Below are 19926 nucleotides of genomic sequence, written 5' to 3'. Positions count from 1 at the left end.
GAGACAGTAAGTAGTCATGCAGAGCAATTTACAAACAGAGTCCTGCTTCGATGGCATGGATTACACTTATTCGCAAAAATTTCCACTCTCCCGGGAGCCGACGGGGCACTTGAAGTGTCACAAACGGTGCGAGAAGAGAGGATGCTGCCCTAAACTGCGACCCGGCGGAGCAGCCCGACATTCCACGCCTCCCAGCGTCCACTTTGTTCTCACGACCCCTCGCTGCTGAAGGCAGTCTCGTCTTCACATTGTTTACAGCTCGGCAAAGTTAAAAAGTAGAAAGACGCAAAGCTGTTTTCCTCATCTCTTCTACTATCAAGTACTGCCAACTAAAAAAAAAAGTTATAATGTGGTAGTTTCCGCGACAGTCACGTGGATGAATAAAAAAAACTTCTCTGTCAGAACGCGCCTGGCGGCGGATGGCTCAGCACAGTAGTCCAGAGAGGAGGGAGAGGGCGACACAGGGCACACTTCTATGGGATAGATCGGCGTGTTTGTGTTTACTTCTTTTCAATATCAGTAAAATAACTCTCACACAAATAATAACAATTCGTAAAGACGATATAAAAATGGCGTCCACAAACAGTGATTAGTTCCTATATTATTATATGTTCTGTGGTCATATGTAATTTCCGTATCTCGTGGTCATACGTAATTTCCGTTTCAAGCGCGAAAAGAATTTTATATATATATATAGATTTTATAACCAAGTCTTATTCAAAAACAACATTGATAATGTAATTACATATATTACTACATTATATAAAAATAGGCATAGTTAAATAATTGTTCATTAAAACGGTAAAACAGTACAGTGATAAGTCCCATCTGTTTCAGTCACACCGTGCAATTAGGAACCTCTGTTCACCGTATGTGCTAGCCCTTATGTCAGTCTTTCTTTGTGCGTCTTGTTGCATGTGTTCATTGGACATTCTCTGAAGGACCTCAGTGGGTGCAAGTTTTCTTTTGAATCACTTTCCAAATTAGAAGCCAGGCCAAGAAGATAATGAAATATGGTATTTAATTGTGTTGCAGGGAAGTGCTTTCATTCTTCCCAGACAAGTCTTTATCACATTATAAATTTTTAATTTTCTATGATCATTATCCAGATCTTTTGTGGTTCAGAACAGATTTATACCTCTTGGTTCTTTCCTTCTCTCCCATGTATTTCAAAACCTTGTATTTAACACAGCTACTTCATACTACATATACAGATATTTAAATGGAAGCATGTTAGCTAGAGAGCAGATGGTTCCTTTGTCATTTACACCTTATTATTAATTGATGGCTGATTTTGAAAATGGGTAACAATTAAAACCTTAATCCAGCTGTTTAAAACTAAAATAGGCTATTAAGGTTCTCAGTCATAACAAACGAGTTAACTAAAACTAAGCTCCAAAAAACATTTTTCTTTAGTAATAAACAAGTTCTAATTAAAAATTAAATTAAAATAAAAACCTGCATCCACTGTGGACCTCCAAAACCGGAGTTGAGTATCCCTATTCTAGCTCTTATGTCCCTCTTTCTTTGTGCTTCTTGTTGCCTTTGTTCATCAGACATTGCAGCCCTCTTATGGACCCTGTATTATATATAAATGTTTTTTAATACCATTTTACAATATCATGACATGTAGTTAAACACGGAATCCAAATAGACTTGTGTGCCTGACATGGCTTTTATATTGTATAACGGAGTTGAACTGAAGTGATGAAAAGGTTGCATAGATTGATGTGCTGTTGGTTGTGGCAAGGTCTATTGCCATTTCTATTTGAAATTTCTTAAACATAAATTATTTCAAAGAAATACATAATGAAAATTTAAATCTCTGAAGTCTCAAGCTACAGTTATTGGTAGTATCTGAACATGATGGGCAGCATATCATTATGACACTTTGCCAATACATTATAGTTTCAAGGAAATATTGAATGATTGCACTCTGCAGATAATGTAGCCGTGAGGTTGCTTTTGGTGTAAAGGAAATCCTGAGTACACAATTAAATCAATGTATGCGTAATGTTTCACTGAAACCTCAATAGGGAAGCTGTTTTGGCTTTCATACATTTCTACACAAGTTTAGTTGCTCGCATTTTTTTTAATTTGTACTGTTATGGACGTGAACATCATGTCACATACCTGCATAGATTTCAAGGAGTAAGAGCAGTGAACGGTTAAGACTACCTTGCTGCCTCAGGAGCAGTTTCTACATGCAGCATATTACAGTGGTGTGAAAAACTATTTGCCCCCTTCCTGATTTCTTATTCTTTTGCATGTTTGTCACACAAAATGTTTCTGATCATCAAACACATTTAACCATTAGTCAAATATAACACAAGTAAACACAAAATGCAGTTTGTAAATGGTGGTTTTTATTATTTAGGGAGAAAAAAAAATCCAAACCTACATGGCCCTGTGTGAAAAAGTAATTGCCCCCTGAACCTAATAACTGGTTGGGCCACCCTTAGCAGCAATAACTGCAATCAAGCGTTTGCGATAACTTGCAATGAGTCTATTACAGCGCTCTGGAGGAATTTTGGCCCACTCATCTTTGCAAAATTGTTGTAATTCAGCTTTATTTGAGGGTTTTCTAGCATGAACCGCCTTTTTAAAGGTCATGCCATAGCATCTCAATTGGATTCAGGTCAGGACTTTGACTAGGCCACTCCAAAGTCTTCATTTTTGTTTTTCTTCAGCCATTCAGAGGTGGATTTGCTGGTGTGTTTTGGGTCATTGTCCTGTTGCAGCACCCAAGATCGCTTCAGCTTGAGTTGACGAACAGATGGCCGGACATTCTCCTTCAGGATTTTTTGGTAGACAGTAGAATTCATGGTTCCATCTATCACAGCAAGCCTTCCAGGTCCTGAAGCAGCAAAACAACCCCAGACCATCACACTACCACCACCATATTTTACTGTTGGTATGATGTTCTTTTTCTGAAATGCTGTATTCCTTTTACGCCAGATGTAACGGGACATTTGCCTTCCAAAAAGTTCAACTTTTGTCTCATCAGTCCACAAGGTATTTTCCCAAAAGTCTTGGCAATCATTGAGATGTTTCTTAGCAAAATTGAGATGAGCCCTAATGTTCTTTTTGCTTAACAGTGGTTTGCGTCTTGGAAATCTGCCATGCAGGCCGTTTTTGCCCAGTCTCTTTCTTATGGTGGAGTGGTGAACACTGACCTTAATTGAGGCAAGTGAGGCCTGCAGTTCTTTAGACGTTGTCCTGGGGTCCTTTTGTGACCTCTCGGATGAGTCGTCTCTGCGCTCTTGGGGTAATTTTGGTCGGCCGGCCACTCCTGGGAAGGTTCACCACTGTTCCATGTTTTTGCCATTTGTGGATAGTGGCTCTCACTGTGGTTCGCTGGAGTCCCAAAGCTTTAGAAATGGCTTTATAACCTTTACCAGACTGATAGATCTCAATTACTTCTGTTCTCATTTGTTCCTGAATTTCTTTGGATCTTGGCATGATGTCTAGCTTTTGAGGTGCTTTTGGCCTACTTCTCTGTGTCAGGCAGCTCCTATTTAAGTGATTTCTTGATTGAAACAGGTGTGGCAGTAATCAGGCCTGGGGGTGGCTACGGAAATTGAACTCAGGTGTGACACCACAGTTAGGTTATTTTTTAACAAGGGGGCAATTACTTTTTCACACAGGGCCATGTAGGTTTGGATTTTTTTTCTCCCTAAATAATACAAACCATCATTTAAAAACTGCATTTTGTGTTTACTTGTGTTATATTTGACTAATGGTTAAATGTGTTTGATGATCAGAAACATTTTGTGTGACAAACATGCAAAAGAATAAGAAATCAGGAAGGGGGCAAATAGTTTTTCACACCACTGTAAGTACAAGCTTCTGCAGGGTGCACTACTCTACAGTGTTTCAATGTTTTAACCTAATGAGTGGCAGATGAATAAAAAAAGGAACACTTAACAACTGTTTTGGCTTGAAAAATGGATGTACAGGGTGGGGCATAAAGTTCTCCCACATTTTGAAGGGGTATAAAAAAAATGAACAAAGCTATCTAAAAAAATTATTTCTGAAAAGTACATAAACCAGTTTTTTGTTTTAATGGGTTTTAAAAATCGTATCAGACAAATGGCAGCCATTTGTTGGTAATACATTCTGAAGACATTCCCAGAAGTTCTCCATCACTCTCTGGGTCATCTCAGGTGGAATGGTGTCGATTTCCTGTCTGATCCTTTCCTTCAAATCCTCAAGAGATCAAGGACGATGTTTGAAAACCTTTTCCTTTAGGCATCCCCAAAAGAAAAAGTCACATGGGCTTAAATCAGGTGACTGTGCTGGCCACCCCACGTCCCCCCTTAAAGAGTTCAAATGCCCAGGGAACATTTCCTTCAACACTCCACGCGAATGTTGTGCTGTGTGAGCTGTGGCCCTGTTCTGTTGAAACCACACATGTTCTGTATCCACATTGTCCAGCTTGGGACGCAGAAAGGTCTCCAACATTTCAACGTACTGGTCAGATGTCACAGTTACCGTTGCCTCAAAAAAGTATGGGTCGATCACACTAAAGTTGGCAACTGCACACCAAATAGTTACGCGAGGAGAATGGAGAGGTCGTTCATGGAGTTATGTTCTGCCCAGTAGCGAAAATTCTGTTTGTTTATGGCTCCACTGATATGGAAGTAAGCCTCATCGTTACTCAGAAGAACAGCTTCAGCGGGAACCTGTTCAAGAATTTCCGCACTTAGGTCTCTGCAGTTGGCATAAACTCTCTCACTTAATTCTTGAGCCAACATAATTTTCTAAGGATGCAGTTTTAAATTGGCATGCAGAATCCTCCTCAAACTCTGATTTGATATCCCCAGTGCCCATGGCATGCTTACGAGCAGAATGCCTTGGCGATTGCTGAATAGATGCTCTTACTGCTCTTCCTGCTTCCACATTTTCTGGCATTCTAACAGTCCTTGGGTCTGCCAGGTGATTTTATTTTTGATGTGGACCCATTTGCCTGAAGGCTAGAAATCCATAACAAAATCATTTTTCAACTGAGCCCGAAGCATGTATGGAATGCTGTTTGCATCGCTATCACAGAACGGTTGTTCTCATAATACGCTTGAACAACAAAGCCCTGATGTTCACCAGTCCAACTCATGATGGGTACTGAAAACGGTAGAGCCTAACCTAACGAATGAGACCTACCCCACCTTTCCACCCCCACTACAGCCTGCACAGTTCTCCCTCGAAATGTGGGAGATCTTTATGCCCCACCCTGTATTTGATAAGTTTAAGTTTTTCCACTGTGCCCCATACCTTCCATTGTAAAGTGCCAGTGTGGACAAGATATATATTTTTAATTTTATAGAAAGCACTTAACTTTAGAATGTAATTGTGTGTGGCAAATGCACGTTTACTTTAACATGTTTGTGAAGAAAACACCTCAACTTTAAAAATATAGAACTTTTAACCACACAGAACAAAACCTTTAGGTTATCTTGGCTTCAGAGTGTGGCACTGTATTGCATGTTGGTTAGAAATGCAGGTAAGAATTTTATTGTACTCCGTATATGTGACAGTGACCTTGAACTCAAACTTGAAGTCTTCCACAGGGCTTGATTGATGCAGTTTTATTTGAGAAAGTGATTTATTTGAGACCTTGGGGCTGAAACAGTCTTGACCTTTCTCAAACTTTAAATAGGCAAGAGTCCTGCCATGTTGGCAGGGCAGTGTTTAGCAGAGCTAACATTGTTTGATGGACTAAACATTTACTAATACACCAAATTTAGAATCTGTTTTTATTCTGGAGCGAAGTATTTATTTTAAAATGTTCTTATAGTGTATAGTCAATAAAAATAATATACACAAGACTGTGTACCACTGATGCACAGTAACAAGTTATTGTATTATTTCTTTTGGTTATTGACAATGTTATACTGTATTTAAAATTCAGATTGGTGTTTCCCAAATCAATATTTCCTTCCATGTTTTCACCCTACTCATTAACCCTATATATTTAAAATGTAAAGTATTAAAAGACATAAACATGTAATAGCATGGTTGTGAGTAAAGCTGTGTACAGTATTCGATGTTTGTTTAATTTGTTGTAGTGTTTTCTACCAGCCGTGCTTGTTAAAACAGAAGCATCACCTAGTTTGAAACACCAGTCTGTCATCACAGAAGGCACTTACTGACATTCTTACACTCATTCAAAGTCTGTAGTGTAACTCACAGGTGTATTTGTAAAATATGGGGAGGAAAAAAAAAAAAAAATACCATACTAATACTACAAAGACAGAGTAAGGGACTCTGGCAGTGTCGACTATCTGGCCTCAATATAAAATGGAAAGAAAGCATAATACAAATATTGTGAATATTATTTTATATCAACAGTCACAGTTGTACTTTTGTTATTCTTGTCTTGTTTAAAGAGCTTTATTTTTGATTTATTAGTGGTTAGTAACAGACATGATACAAATGCCATATTAAACACATCTTCACCAAGAATTGCTTACTAATATGCACTAGTACAGCAGACCCTTGCTGTCTGCTGGCTTTAAGTTTCTTTGGACAGTTGCAATTTTCTGGAAAGGAAAAAGCAGATTTACAAATAGGTTGTTTTTGTGTGTGAAGCGTTTACAGAAAAGGATGTATAAATAAAACCGTAAACTTGGTAAAGTCAACCATGTACTTTAACATGTTTGTGTAACTTTAGTAATATAAAAGATTTATTTATTTATTTTTTTATAACAAAATTGAAGTCTTTATTAAATCTAGAGGAATTTATTAATAGGTTTTGTGGTGTCAGGAGTCATTCTGCAAAAACTGTATACAATAGCAAAGTTATTTACATATTTACACCTGCTTCTGACAGAAGAAGTATGGGTTAGTTCCTTACAAAATATTAAAATTATATCATTATGTACTTTAGTACTTTGTAATAATTGGTGAAACCTGATGAAGGCTTTTAACATGAAATTGTTTTTTGAGAAGAATCACAGTAAAGAATTGGCGAACAATGTCAAAACTGAACAGCACTAGCAGCAGGCAGCCTGCTCACTCATCCCCCAGCAAAGCAGCTGAAGTCAGACATAAAATTCTCAGAGCTGAAGTCACTTTATCTGGGAGCGAATAAAATTGAATAAAAAAAATCATTCAAACAACATTGACTTTGTCATTCTATGTTTACACAGATTGTTGTAGATACAGAACACACATGAAATGTATGCATTTCAAATCATGGTATTTCATTACCTGTATAATTCCTTACAAACGCAACGCCAGATAAACACTTCAACACAGACTTGAACTGTGAGGATTGCAGCAGGACGATGCTTTCATCTAACTGAATGGGGGGTGGGAGTGTAGCAGGCTGCATTCTGCTAATCCACACATTTGCAAAACAAAAGCAGGCTGTTAGAGCAGTGATGAGGAGCTACGACCATCTTGTACATCAAGAAAATGTAAAGAGGTCAGGGACAACGAAGAAAATCATAACTTTCAGGTATCCTATTGTTAAATAATCAATGTTTTTCAATAAACTATTCATATGTTATGAATCTCCATGTAGACACCCTTCAACTAAACTGTTAGTCAAATTTATTCCACATTGGGGCATTTACAATAATCTTAAATTAGTTGAAATTAAAGATACAGTGGGAAGACTCATGTCTTTCTATAATTCTACAAGTTACATATACAGTATCTTCAGTTGCTCATGTATAGCAGTCACGTTAATCAGTCTCGAAAATGTGTCCTCACAGTCCCTCGTCAGACTAAAAGGAAGTGTTTTAAAATGAGGATCTAGTGACAATGCATGTTGACAGCTGTGTTGGATGACTTTAACAGAAAGAAAAAGAACTGGCCATCATGACTAACAACTCCACTAATATGATCTATGCAGTACACCGTATGCAGATATTCACATTTGCTGCTTTGTGCTTATGCTCACTTTTGTATCAGGGGCTGCTCTGAAAATTCCAACAATTGCCCTCTTGCTTGGCTGAGTGAAGCATGTTGCAAACATTTTCCACCATAGCAGTACAGTTAGCCATGTGCTTAAAGAGAAGCAACGTTTATTGGACTTGCCAACATGCAATCTTTTGATTAATGTGATCATTTGATGGATCAGCAAATTGGAAGTGCTTGAAAGGTTTTTGGAACAATAGCCAGCCAGCCATTTCAGCTGATTTGCATACTGTGTAGGGAACAAGGTTGCTTGGAATGTGACCGGCATGTAGCACGCTTGTTTGCAGCACATACTCTACGGTTGCCCCGTCATTTCTAATGTAGTGACATGTAGTGCTGGGCGGTATGACCAAAATTCTTTATCACAGTATTTTTAAAAATTGTACGGGTTTCACAGTATTCGACGGTATTTTTTTCCCATGCATGAGTTAACCACATTTTCCACTGCAATTACTACAGTAGACTGGCTAAGAATAACCTATTCCATTGTCATGAGAATTGTACATTGTACAAAAAAACATTTTAATGTGCACACAAGTATTAATACAAGTTTGCATGGCCCCATAAAGTGATAGTTTTCAAGGAGGGGGGCACTAATGAAGAGAAGGAATCACATTGCATAGATAGATAGATAGATAGATACTTTATTAATCCCATGACAGTTGCTGTCAAAATATAGAACCTTTTTATTGAACAAATTTAGCAAACAACTTAAAAATTATGACAACAAATTGTCAACCATCCAAAGAGGCATTTAGACTTAGTAAAATATCCAGAGGTGCTTGTCAAAAGTTGTATTGCACTGAACATGTCTTAGAAAAGGAACAATTGGTAAATATTTTTTGTAAACCAACTACTGTACACTTTCTGTTAATGTTAAAAATCTCTGTCCACTGACATGTTAAAGTGACTTTTTAAACAACTTTACCATCATTAAACTGCATAGTATTTAAACTAATAAATAATAACAATAAAATAAATAATAGTGCAACTTCCAGTAATAATACTATTACTTCAAAACTTCAAGCCCGAGTACATTACACAGTATTCACCAAAATAAAATAAAACAATTGCAACTTGGTTATGACATCTTTACCAACTGAACCATCATTAAGGCAAATTGTATATGGACCTTGCTTGAAGCTAAGCTATATACATAAATAATAAAACTGAAACTTGCATTTATAATGCTATTTGTGGTAAAGCGGGTCTGTGGCTTCAAAAAAAAAGTACAGCCAGTTTTTAAGTGCATGCAGCTCGCCGTGTCTGTTTCTGTGGGCGCGATTGCCCAACTGAGGAGAGTTGATGAGGTGATTGGGGTGAGTCGCACCTGATTGTTCTCAATAGCTTCGTCGGCTTCCTGCAGCGTGTGAATAAGGTGCTGCGCCCACAGAGATGTATATTTATGGGCCGGCAGGATAGGGGGAAGGAAAAAAGAAAAGTGAGAACACAAGGAGGTTAAAGAAGGGAAAGGCAGTCAAGGAAGACAATCCAGACATCAGGAAGGAGAAGGCAGCACGAGCTGGGGCTCCGTGAGGGAGCACAGGCTTAGGCGATCTAGTGGCTGGTTCGCCCTAATGACTAACTGTGTAGAGTGGGGCGAGCGAAATGTAAGACCTCCCAATGGATCTGAGGAGCGACTGAGTGAGCACGAAGGAAGACTGGGAGGTGTGCCGACCTCGGATGGTCTGGCTGCGCAGTGTGGCAGCAGCCAAAACAGGGTTTGGCAGAAAGCAGTTCGTGCTGCAAAGGCTCTGCCAGTGAAGGGTGAGCCACAGAGACAGAAGGTGGTGTGCTGCGATAAGGCGAGGAGAGAGACTGCATTTTAACAGATTTATTTATTATGGATTTTATCCCCACGTTTCACTGGCTTTATGGATTTGCTATTTATTTGGGTACTGTATTTTTCTGAACACTGCACAACGGACACTTTTGGTTTAACTTTGACTGTTCTCGGTCATAACTATCGACGGTGTTGGTTCAACAGACTCCCATGTGGGAAAAGGGAATCTGTAGGGGACCAGCATCGTCACACTATTACATAGTAACCAGGTACATTACACAGTATCGAAAAAAAATAAAATACTGCAAGCCAAGTTGTACTTGTTTTATTATCCAGTAGTATAGAAACAGTATTCATACATTTGAACATAATGGTCCACATCCGACCTTTTAAAACCAAAGTATCTCCAGACAACATACACGGCACCTTTTGTCATGAAAAGTTCTTCTGTGTCATCATGTTCAACTTTATTGTCTGCTACAGCTTCAGTTTCAGAATGTTCTCTGTCCATTTTCACCGCTCAGTACCTCCACTAACGCATGTACTCTGTTGCTTGCGTATTTAGTGGTGCACCAGTGAAAAAGGTCCCCCCTTAAACAGTTTCCTGCTGCGCCACATTCCGAATGTTGTTTAAGCTATTTAAACCGGTGTTCCGGTATGAGGAAAATCCATATCATAACAAAAGTAAAAATGTTTTTTTGGTATGAACCGGTATACCACCCAGCACTAGTGACATGTGATCTGCTGCCCTGGATGTTCAGGTGTCGGAAGTTAGGACTATTCTCTCTGCTGACCTGAGAGACATGGCGATGCTTTGCTCAAGATCTTCATAAAGCCTAGGTTCAGTAACTTCACTTGTTTGCATTCTGGTTGGTATGGCATACCACATTTCAAAAACCTGTATCATTCATCAAAAGACCTTGTTTTCAACAAAAGTGCAGGGTCTCATATCTTTACAGCTGAAAACTGCTGTAGATTATTATTTTTTGGGCATGAGGCGAATTTAAGTAGAAATTTGGAGCTACCCGCCATCTCTAGTATAGATTATTTAGGCTCTGTTTGTTTGGATGTCATCTGATACTAAGGTTTATGGGTGACGTCAGGATAAATGATTTCTCAAATTTGTTATGTTACAATAATACTTAACTTCTGAGCTGCACAGCTTGCATATGGCTTTGCTTTTATCCAGTTGTTGTTCTTTGCTGATGCACCATTTCAAGCCCACACATCTGCTTTAAGTGTCTAAGCTGCCGATTTCAGTGGAGGAGGGGGCACCATTTTATGTAGTCCTACCTGCAGCTGGACTCTTCTCATTCTATGTAAGGTAATGCATTTTGTGTAGAAAGCTTTAACAGGTGTATTAGCAACATCTTTTGGATTGGATGCCAAAAACAGATATGCAAAAATTTACTTACAATAATTGAGCAGGATAGAGATTCACAAGATCGTTCTTGAGACTTTAGGAATCTATTTTGAATTGTTTAAACGAAAAATAACGATTAATCAGAAAATTGATATTTTTTTTTACCAAGGCCTACTTTCCACATTATCCCTGTGATTCAATGTTTATTTTCTACCCCATTACAAAGATGTGCATATCAGGTTAGTTAACAACTGTAAATTTGCTTTGTACAACTGTACCCTCTGAGGGACTGAAGCCTTCACAGAAGTTAGTTACTACCTAGTTGATCAAGCAGGTTCGATGATAGATTAATTGGTGACTGTTAGGCTTATTTTTCATTTATTTGGATACATTTATCAGATTTCAATAGTCTTTCTATTAATTTAGTATTTTAATTAATCTGTGATCTTTTTTTCTCTTTATCTTATTTGTTGCATATAGTGATTCCTGACAGTTCTTGTATTACCAATTATGTAATTAATCATGATAGTAGTCAACTAATTTTATTTTTCTCTTTTTTTTAATTTCAGTTACTTGGAGCAGCCTTTCTAGCAATTGGTTTATGGGCATGGGCGGAAAAGGTAAAATGACTCCACACATAAGTGATTCAGTGGTTTTGCAATAATCTTTGTTTATATGTATGCTAGACACTATTCAGTAGAAATCAAGGTTATTGTTTTTATATTTCTTTTTATTCTTGCTGATCAAGTGCATAGTGAGAGTTAAAATAGTAGTGGATTGTAATTAATGCTTTGAATTATTTTTTAATGGTAAGTATTCATGAAAATAATATAATTATTATTAATATTATTAATAATTATTAATCTGCCTTTTAAGATTGTTAAGGAGGCATAATGCTTAGTTTACCTGCCATGACAGGGAATAATGGAGATGTTTTACTTGGAAAAAGTAAAATATGTTAGATTTGAAGAAAGCTTTATTATAGCTAATTCCCCTTGTATTTCTCTAGCATCTAACTCTTGAGTGATCTTAAGTGATCTATTTGTTTCTATGATACTGTTTTGATGCTTTTATTTATTAATGAGTTGGGTTTTGAAAGTGAAATGTATAAAATTTCATTTTTCCTGTCAGCAAAGCTGGCTCTTTATGACTAATCCTTTAAATTCAATTTATTCCAACACATAAATCTCAGAATATTAATTTCAGTAGTAATTGAATTACTCCGAGTTTATTTCCTCTAGGTTAAAAAGTACATAATCTTTGTTTTCATGTAAGATTATTTCTTTTGATGTAACCCAATTTCCAGCATTATTTTGGAAAGAAAATTTGCTTCTTTGATATGAATTATTTCTTAAAATATCAGGTCTGTCAATGCGTTACCAGAACTGACAATCTCTGTTTAACCATATAGAAGTACTTGACTGCATTTTGTCACTGGTTCGGTTTTATATTTTCTATTAATAGTTCTTAACCATTGTATAGCAAAGGTCCATTTTATAGGTGTACTTTATACATTATGTCTCTATCTAAATGCTGCCTTTTTCGAATAAAATATCACAACTGATTTTATCATTTGCACTCATTTTACATTTACAGACTTTAAGTAACGGTTTGATACAGTGCTGGCGTTGTGTAGGAGATTTTAATATGAAAGTAATTTCCTCAACATAATGATCCAAAACTTTTCCAGAGGATAAGATGGAAAAAAAATGTCAACTCTCATAGCAAGTAAATCATTTTGTGTATAATGGAGAGCTGTCTTAAACCTTATACAGTAGACCTGCACGAAGTTGCAGTTCAGAGTTCGCAGCCTCAGTCATTTGCGGATTTTTCCTTAGAACCTATCTAATATTAGCGGAAACTGCAAATATCCTCTGCAATTTTTATGGCTTTTTTTTGTGGCAATACTGTACTGTAGAGAGAACAGGAAGCAACTGTAGAGGAAAACGCAGCTTGGGATGGTGAAAGTAGCCAATAGAATTTGAAGTGGCAACTCCCAGCAGTCCCTGCAGTGGCTCTGATTAGTCTTCTGCTGGGGCTGTTGGGGTCAAAGGATGTCAGCACGGCTTTTAAAAAGGGGGCCGGTGACCAAAAGCAAAAAAAAAAAAGTTTTTGTAATTTGTGTTTCAAGATCCTGTCTGTCTGCCTTCTGTTGGGTTACCTGTACTTATTCGTTTTGTCCTGGATCGTTTCATGATTGGCATCTGAATTGTCTGCCGTCTGCCTGTGTACATGAGGACTGTAAGTGGATTCATGGCCATCCTGCAAAGAAATGATTCACCATTTCAGGAACTAGTGGTAGAACTTTCTTTACATTACCATTAAATGTGCGGAGATCTGGACTATCTATTTTCATCATTACATTTTATCTGTTGCCGTTTTTCATGAACGTTTTTCATAATTTACTGTGTGTGTTTTTTTTGTGCTTTGTTGTATTTAATGTGTAATTGCTGTAAGGGGAACAGGGGTGGTATTGTTGTTTTCATCTGTTTTCATTACATTCTTTATTTGCTGTTTGATTACCAGTTTGCTTTGTTTTTGTCTCTGTTTGTGAGAGCCTGCGGGTCGGGCCAAGGCTGGGTGCGTCCCTGGAATCTCCACCATAAAAATAAATCACTGTCTCCTTGACAGTGTGAATCTTAGCGGCACCGGACCGCTACAGCGTTGTTCTTTTCTCCTTGCTGCTGATTGACTGTGATGCATCTCCAGCTGAGTGTTCTTATGTTTTCTGTTTTGTTCCTCTGAACCCTTAAACTTCCACAACCGGCTATAGTTGTGTCCCAGTGCCATTTGCGAGCACGCAGGAGCTGATCAGTCAGTGCCATACATTCATTGAGCAGCCAGCTCATGACCACTGCCAGCCCCTTGTGAGCAAGGGGAATGAACACACCCCTAGAAGACACAGACACTCCTCACAAAACCCTCTCCCTTACTTGCTGGGCTTATTTGCGGCTGCTTTGTCGCGTGATATGCTTCTCGCGCGACGCTACGCTTACTTAAAAACATGAACAGCACCTGTCCTTTTTGGCCGATTGCTTTGTTTCTCTCTCCTCCCCCAGACATTTTCTGCTCCTGTGGGGGTTCCCGCTCCCGTTTTGCTCCCCTATGATGTTTGCCTATTCTTTTAAATGAGAACTAACTGCATACTGAGCTCATTTTACTTCTGAAAGAGACATGTTTGTTTGAAGTGTTTGAATAAAGTTCCTGTCTCTACAATCTCCTGTGTTTCTGTGCAATTCTGTGACCCAAGCCTGACATCCTGCAGCACTGCAGCCTCACTGTTCCTGAGATTGAGCTGCTGCACTAGACTAGCCTGCCAGCATCAGCGCTTACCTCTGTTTGCTTGAGTGCAGCCAGTTCAAGCGCAGTTGGATTGGTGATTTCATCCATGGCGTCAGTTACACCTTGTACATATTGTTCCAGTATTTTTTTAAATAATTTTTACAGTTCATTAGCAGTGTGTAAAATTATCAGTGTTGCAGTAATTGTGATGCTCTTTGCATGCGTCCAGAGATGCATTAACCCCCAAGTATGTGGCAGTTTATGGCTTAAAGCCCCAAGATGCCGTCGAAATGCCCTGCACCTTCTAAGGCTTCTGGCAATGAGAACGCACTTGCATGAATTACAGTACATATAGCGGTAACATCGGTATTTTACATTCTAGCACTGCGGGAGACATAGCAGTACAGTACTGTGAAGTATACAGGTTTACCTTTACGTTCTTTTTTTAGTTAATGTAATTTAATTTCAAACTCAGCTTAATAAAGTGTTTTGGGCCATATTTAGGGTTTAACCTATAAAAATTGGCATTTTTTTTTAACCACATCCAAAATTCTCGTTTTTTCACAATTTGCGGGTGCTCTAGGAACATAATCCCTGTGAAATTTGGGGGTGTACTGTAAACCTGACACTCTTTTTTTAATATTGATTTCATTTGATTCAAGCAAACAGAGCCCCCTGTAGTATAAGGAAAAAAGACAGGAGGAAGACTAGTTATTTATGTGAATGAGGAATGGTGCGAAAAACAACATACTACATTTAAAACTAAAATTTGTAATCCAGACCTTGAAATATTGGCTATAAGGGTGTGTCCATGCTGTCTGCCTAATGGAGATAAGTTTCATTATAGTGATAAGTGTTTATATTCCTCCCAATGCAAATGGGGACTTGGTAACGTAAAAGATTTATTTTGTAACCAATACTTTAATGTTAATTCAGTTCAGTCCTGCAGTTATATTTGGTGATTTCAATTATGTGACTTAGGAAGGAACAATTACAAATTTCTATCAGTATGTAGCATGTTATATCGTGGAAACAGCAAGCTGTACCTGCTTTTTTTCAAATGTTAAAAATGCCTTTAAGTATACACTTGTGGTGCCATTGGGAAGTTCTCACACCTGAAAATGACACCTGAAAAGTGCTAGAGAAAAAGCTTACAAACCTAAAATATAAACAAACTCCCTCAGAATAACTTGAGACGTGTGGAATGGTCTGCCATAATCCATATTACTAACCGAGAATGGAAGGCATGGACGCAGGTACATGGCGATGGGACCATGAGACATAGTGCGCAGGCGCCTACAGCGCGCGTCTCATAAACCGCAAGCGAAGTCTGATCCACCGCGAACGAAGGAGTCACGGCCCAAAAACGAAAGAGCTCAACTAACGTAAATGAAGCAACAATGCGCCCAAAGCTAACGACTAACGACACAGCCACACAAAAAAGAGGATTCTGCGCTGCACCCCAGAGTCAAACGGAAGAGGCTACGGAGGCCCCACAGGTCCACAAAGATAGTACGGAAGTGCGCGGGAAAGTACGAAAGGCGCAGGCACCTACAACGCGTTTCAAAAGCACCGCAGGCAAAAACCCGAGATAGTACAGAAGCCCCAAAGATCCGGACTCCACAGCATATGTGAATCACATTACAGTAATACAATACTATAAGTACTCACAGAAAACACACACAGAAGAGGCTTCGGCGTCCCGCCCCACTGTCAAACCAGAGAAAGCACGGAGTCCCCAAACGTCCACAAAACACAGCATAGTCACACCCGAGATAGTACGGAGGCCGCATGTGCCTATACACCGCAAGCGAAGGAGCCACGGCTCAGAAACGAAAGAGCTCAACTAACAAAAATAAGTAATTTTAACAGTACGTGCGATTATCCATATTACTAACAGTAAACAACGTATAACTAATGGAGTCACGGTCATGGCTCCAAAACGAGAAACACCATTAACTCGGCCGGATTACCACAACACAGTCTTAACCGACTGTATGTGGCCTTCTCAAGAGAGTACAAAACCCTACATGTCCACACTACACAGCATAGTCAAACCCGACATAGTGCGGAAGGTGCAGGCGCCTACAACGCGCTTCTAAAACACCGCAGGCAAAAACCCGAGATAGTACAGAAGCCCCAAAGATATGGAATCCACAGCATATGTGAATCACATTACAGTAATACAACACTATAAGTACTCACAGAAAACACAAACAGAAGAGGCTTCTGTGTCCCTCCCCACAGTCAAACCAGAGAAGGTACGGAGTCCCCAGATGTCCACAAAACACAGCATAGTCAAACACGAGATAGTACGGAAGGCGCATGCGCCTATGCACCGCAAGCGAAGGAGCCAGGGCTCAGAAACGAAAGAGTTCAACTAACGGAAATAGGTAATTTTAACAGTGAGTGCAATTATCCATATTACTAACAGTAAACAACGTATACCTAATCAATACATCCCAAGGACAGACCATGGACAGAGTCGGCCTTTACCTCTCTGAGCCTGTATTTAGACATGGACAACTTTATGTAGCCTTCTCAAGAGTTCGGCATGCATGTGACGTTAACGTCAAGATTATAATCACTCCATACCAAGGAAAACTCATTCAAGGACAACACGCCGTCTTTACTACAAATGTGGTGTATGAAGATATCCTTTGTACGTCATCTACACCTTTACACTCCAATATATCTCATACATAGATCTGCGCAAACTCAGACATTCTATACTTACATAACATAACAATTAAACTGCTGTTGTCATTTACATATATTACATAGACCTACAGATGTCGTAACGGTGAACATGATACATATGTGACAATTACCAGGACAGACAATAATCTCTTTCAAATCTATTTCGGGTTACCCAAGACCAGGGGTTGGCGAGCGAAGCGAGCAGGGGGCGGAGCCCCCCTAGTTAATATTCTAAAGCAATCCAGGGCTCAATTTTTTAAGTGATTTTTTTCCCTTCTACTGCTGCCTTCTTCCAATTGCCAGTCCACCCAACATCATCTGTACTAATTCAACAACTCCCTATATATTTCTTACTCCTACCACTTCATCTGACATAGTTGTTGGTGAGTCTATCTCTGACCATCAGTACAAGCTGTGTATAGCTGATGACCAAGTGAGAAGACAATGGAGGAGGAGTATACACTGGAGAAGCCTTGAGTACTTAAGGCCTGTTCCGAACCACCTTGTATTATCCTCTGCTACCTGTTAAATCCAGAAAGTACCACTGCTGTGGAAAACATCTTGTATTTCTCCAGTTCTAAAGAAAGCTGGTGCCTTTTCACCTAATGACTAAGGACCAGTATCTCTTATTTCCCACATCAGGAAGACCTATAAGAGGCTGATTCTGGACTATGAGGTATGTCTATTAAATAACGAGACTGTGATTCCACCTAGTAAACAAAGCAGTCAGAACTGGTTGTAACTGCATGCGTGGATGACCTTGAACATGTCTGAACCTGCATGACAAGCAGCAACACTCTATGACGTTCAGTTGATTGTGAGTCGCCATTTAGTTTGGTTGTGTTTTCTGTAGAGTGCCGAAAAAATGCTAAGTTTAAAAGTTGTGCAAAGATGGTCCCAAGGGTTCTCACACCAGAGCAAAAAGAACATCGCACGGAATGTTGTGTTGACATTCTGCAGCAACTTGACGCTGATCCAAACCTGTTTCATAAAGTAATCACTTGTGACGAAACCTGGATCTTCCAGTATGATCCTCAAACCAAAAGACAGTCAGTGCACTGGAAAACACTGTCATCACCAAGAATGAAAAAAGCTCGTCAAAGCAAGTCAAAATTCAAAGCCATGCTCATTTTGTTTTTCGATATCAAGGTGTAATTTTGGAAGAATGGGTTCCAGAAGGCACAACAGTTAACCAGCATTATTATAAGGAAGTTTTGATAAAGCTGAGAGAAAGTCAGAAAAAATCAGCCGCAACTGTGGGAAAATGGTTTAATTCTTCACCAGGACAATGCGCCTGCTCACACAGCACTTTCTGTAAAGCAGTTTTTGACCGACAAGCACATTACTACACTTGAGCATCCTCCATATTCACCCGATTTAGCACCGTGCGACTTTTATCTTTTCCCAAAAGTTAAATCAGTGCTTAAAGGGACATGTTTTCAGTCAGTTGATGCTGTAAAGAAGAAAACGAATGTGTAATAACAGCTGACAGAATTGATTTGCTCCATGCCTTCAACCAGTGGAAAACAAGACTGCAGCAATGTGTTTAGTGCAAATGGGGAGTATATTGAAGGGGACAAGCATTAAATTTGTAATACATATAAATAAAGGTGTATTTAATAGATACACCTATATGAGTCCTCTTGTGAAAGAACACATGGACCCACTATAGTCTGGCTATTGGACAAAGATTGGAGTGGTAGGTGTAATTATCTGCTTCAAAAGGCTCTTCCTGTCTGGACAAAGCACTCTGAGGATTATGTTTTTGATTTTACAGTGCCTAAATATCATCAAACCATCCCTCTTAAAGGGTAAGCTCAGGGATATATAGGTGGAAGAGCCAACTATGTCCTTGATAATAAACTGTATGTCTGGCATACCACAGTTTGTAAGACTAGAAGACTTTGTCTCTAAGGCAGGGTTTATACTTGACGATCAGAACACTTAATATGCGCACATCTTGGCTGCCACACATTCTCCGTGCTCTTTTGACGCATCCTCTAAGCACCTCATCAGAAATTAATGTGACACTTGTGCAAGTTGCAGTAGCAATAAAAATTTGGGTGATGTGTGTTCAAATTGTGGAATGCAATGTCAGCATCATTGTTTTACTATGAACATCTTCATAGAGACAGACATGCCTGTCAGAACAGCTGGCATCATGTCACCAGCATTTTGAAAGTGGATGTGGAAACATGAAAGACGAAGTGGTAGCAAATTTGAGATAAATCTGTTCGTGCAAAGAGGAAAATGTCTGAGAAAAGAAGTGGGGACTTGGCCATTACAACGTAATGTGATGGTAAGACATGTTGCAGCTCCAACAGGATCAATGTACGTGCTTCAATGTTTGATGAATGGCTCATTGCGGTAAAGCAAATCATGAAATTTAAATACTGATATTTGAAAATATACGTGGTGCTTTTCATTATCCATTTCTTGCATAGGCAATACAAGCATTGCATATTCTCCATTGTAATGACATGATACGTTTAAAAGTTCTCACATACCATCTTCTTGCGTGCTTCAGTGTTTGATGAGTGGCTCATTGCGGTAAAGCAAATCATGAAATTTAAATACTGATATTTGAAAATACAGTGGTGTGAAAAACTATTTGCCCCCTTCCTGATTTCTTATTCTTTTGCATGTTTGTCACACAAAATGTTTCTGATCATCAAACACATTTAACCATTAGTCAAAAATAACACAAGTAAACACAAAATGCAGTTTTTAAATGATGGTGTTTATTATTTAGGGAGAAAAAAAATCCAAACCTACAAAAGTAATTGCCCCCTTGTTAAAAAATAACCTAACTGTGGTGTATCACACCTGAGTTCAATTTCCGTAGCCACCCCCAGGCCTGATTACTGCCACACCT

The 19926-nt window shown here is 38.9% G+C and overlaps 1 protein-coding gene across 1 annotated transcript in view; it reads left to right on the top strand.

The window, feature by feature from the left end:
- tspan17 (tetraspanin 17) overlaps nucleotides 1-19926 on the top strand; it is a 116265-nt gene that overhangs the window by 42483 nt on the left and 53856 nt on the right. Inside the window, exon 2 of the mRNA XM_028813718.2 lies at nucleotides 11639-11689. Within this exon, the coding sequence (XP_028669551.1) occupies nucleotides 11639-11689 (51 nt within the window). The remainder of the gene's footprint in view (nucleotides 1-11638; nucleotides 11690-19926) is intronic.

This window comes from Erpetoichthys calabaricus, chromosome 11 (genome assembly GCF_900747795.2).
Source record: "Erpetoichthys calabaricus chromosome 11, fErpCal1.3, whole genome shotgun sequence".
Taxonomy (NCBI): Eukaryota; Metazoa; Chordata; class Cladistia; order Polypteriformes; family Polypteridae; genus Erpetoichthys; species Erpetoichthys calabaricus.
The sequence above is the reverse complement of the archived record's forward strand: the minus strand, read 5'-3'. Positions and strand labels throughout refer to the sequence as shown.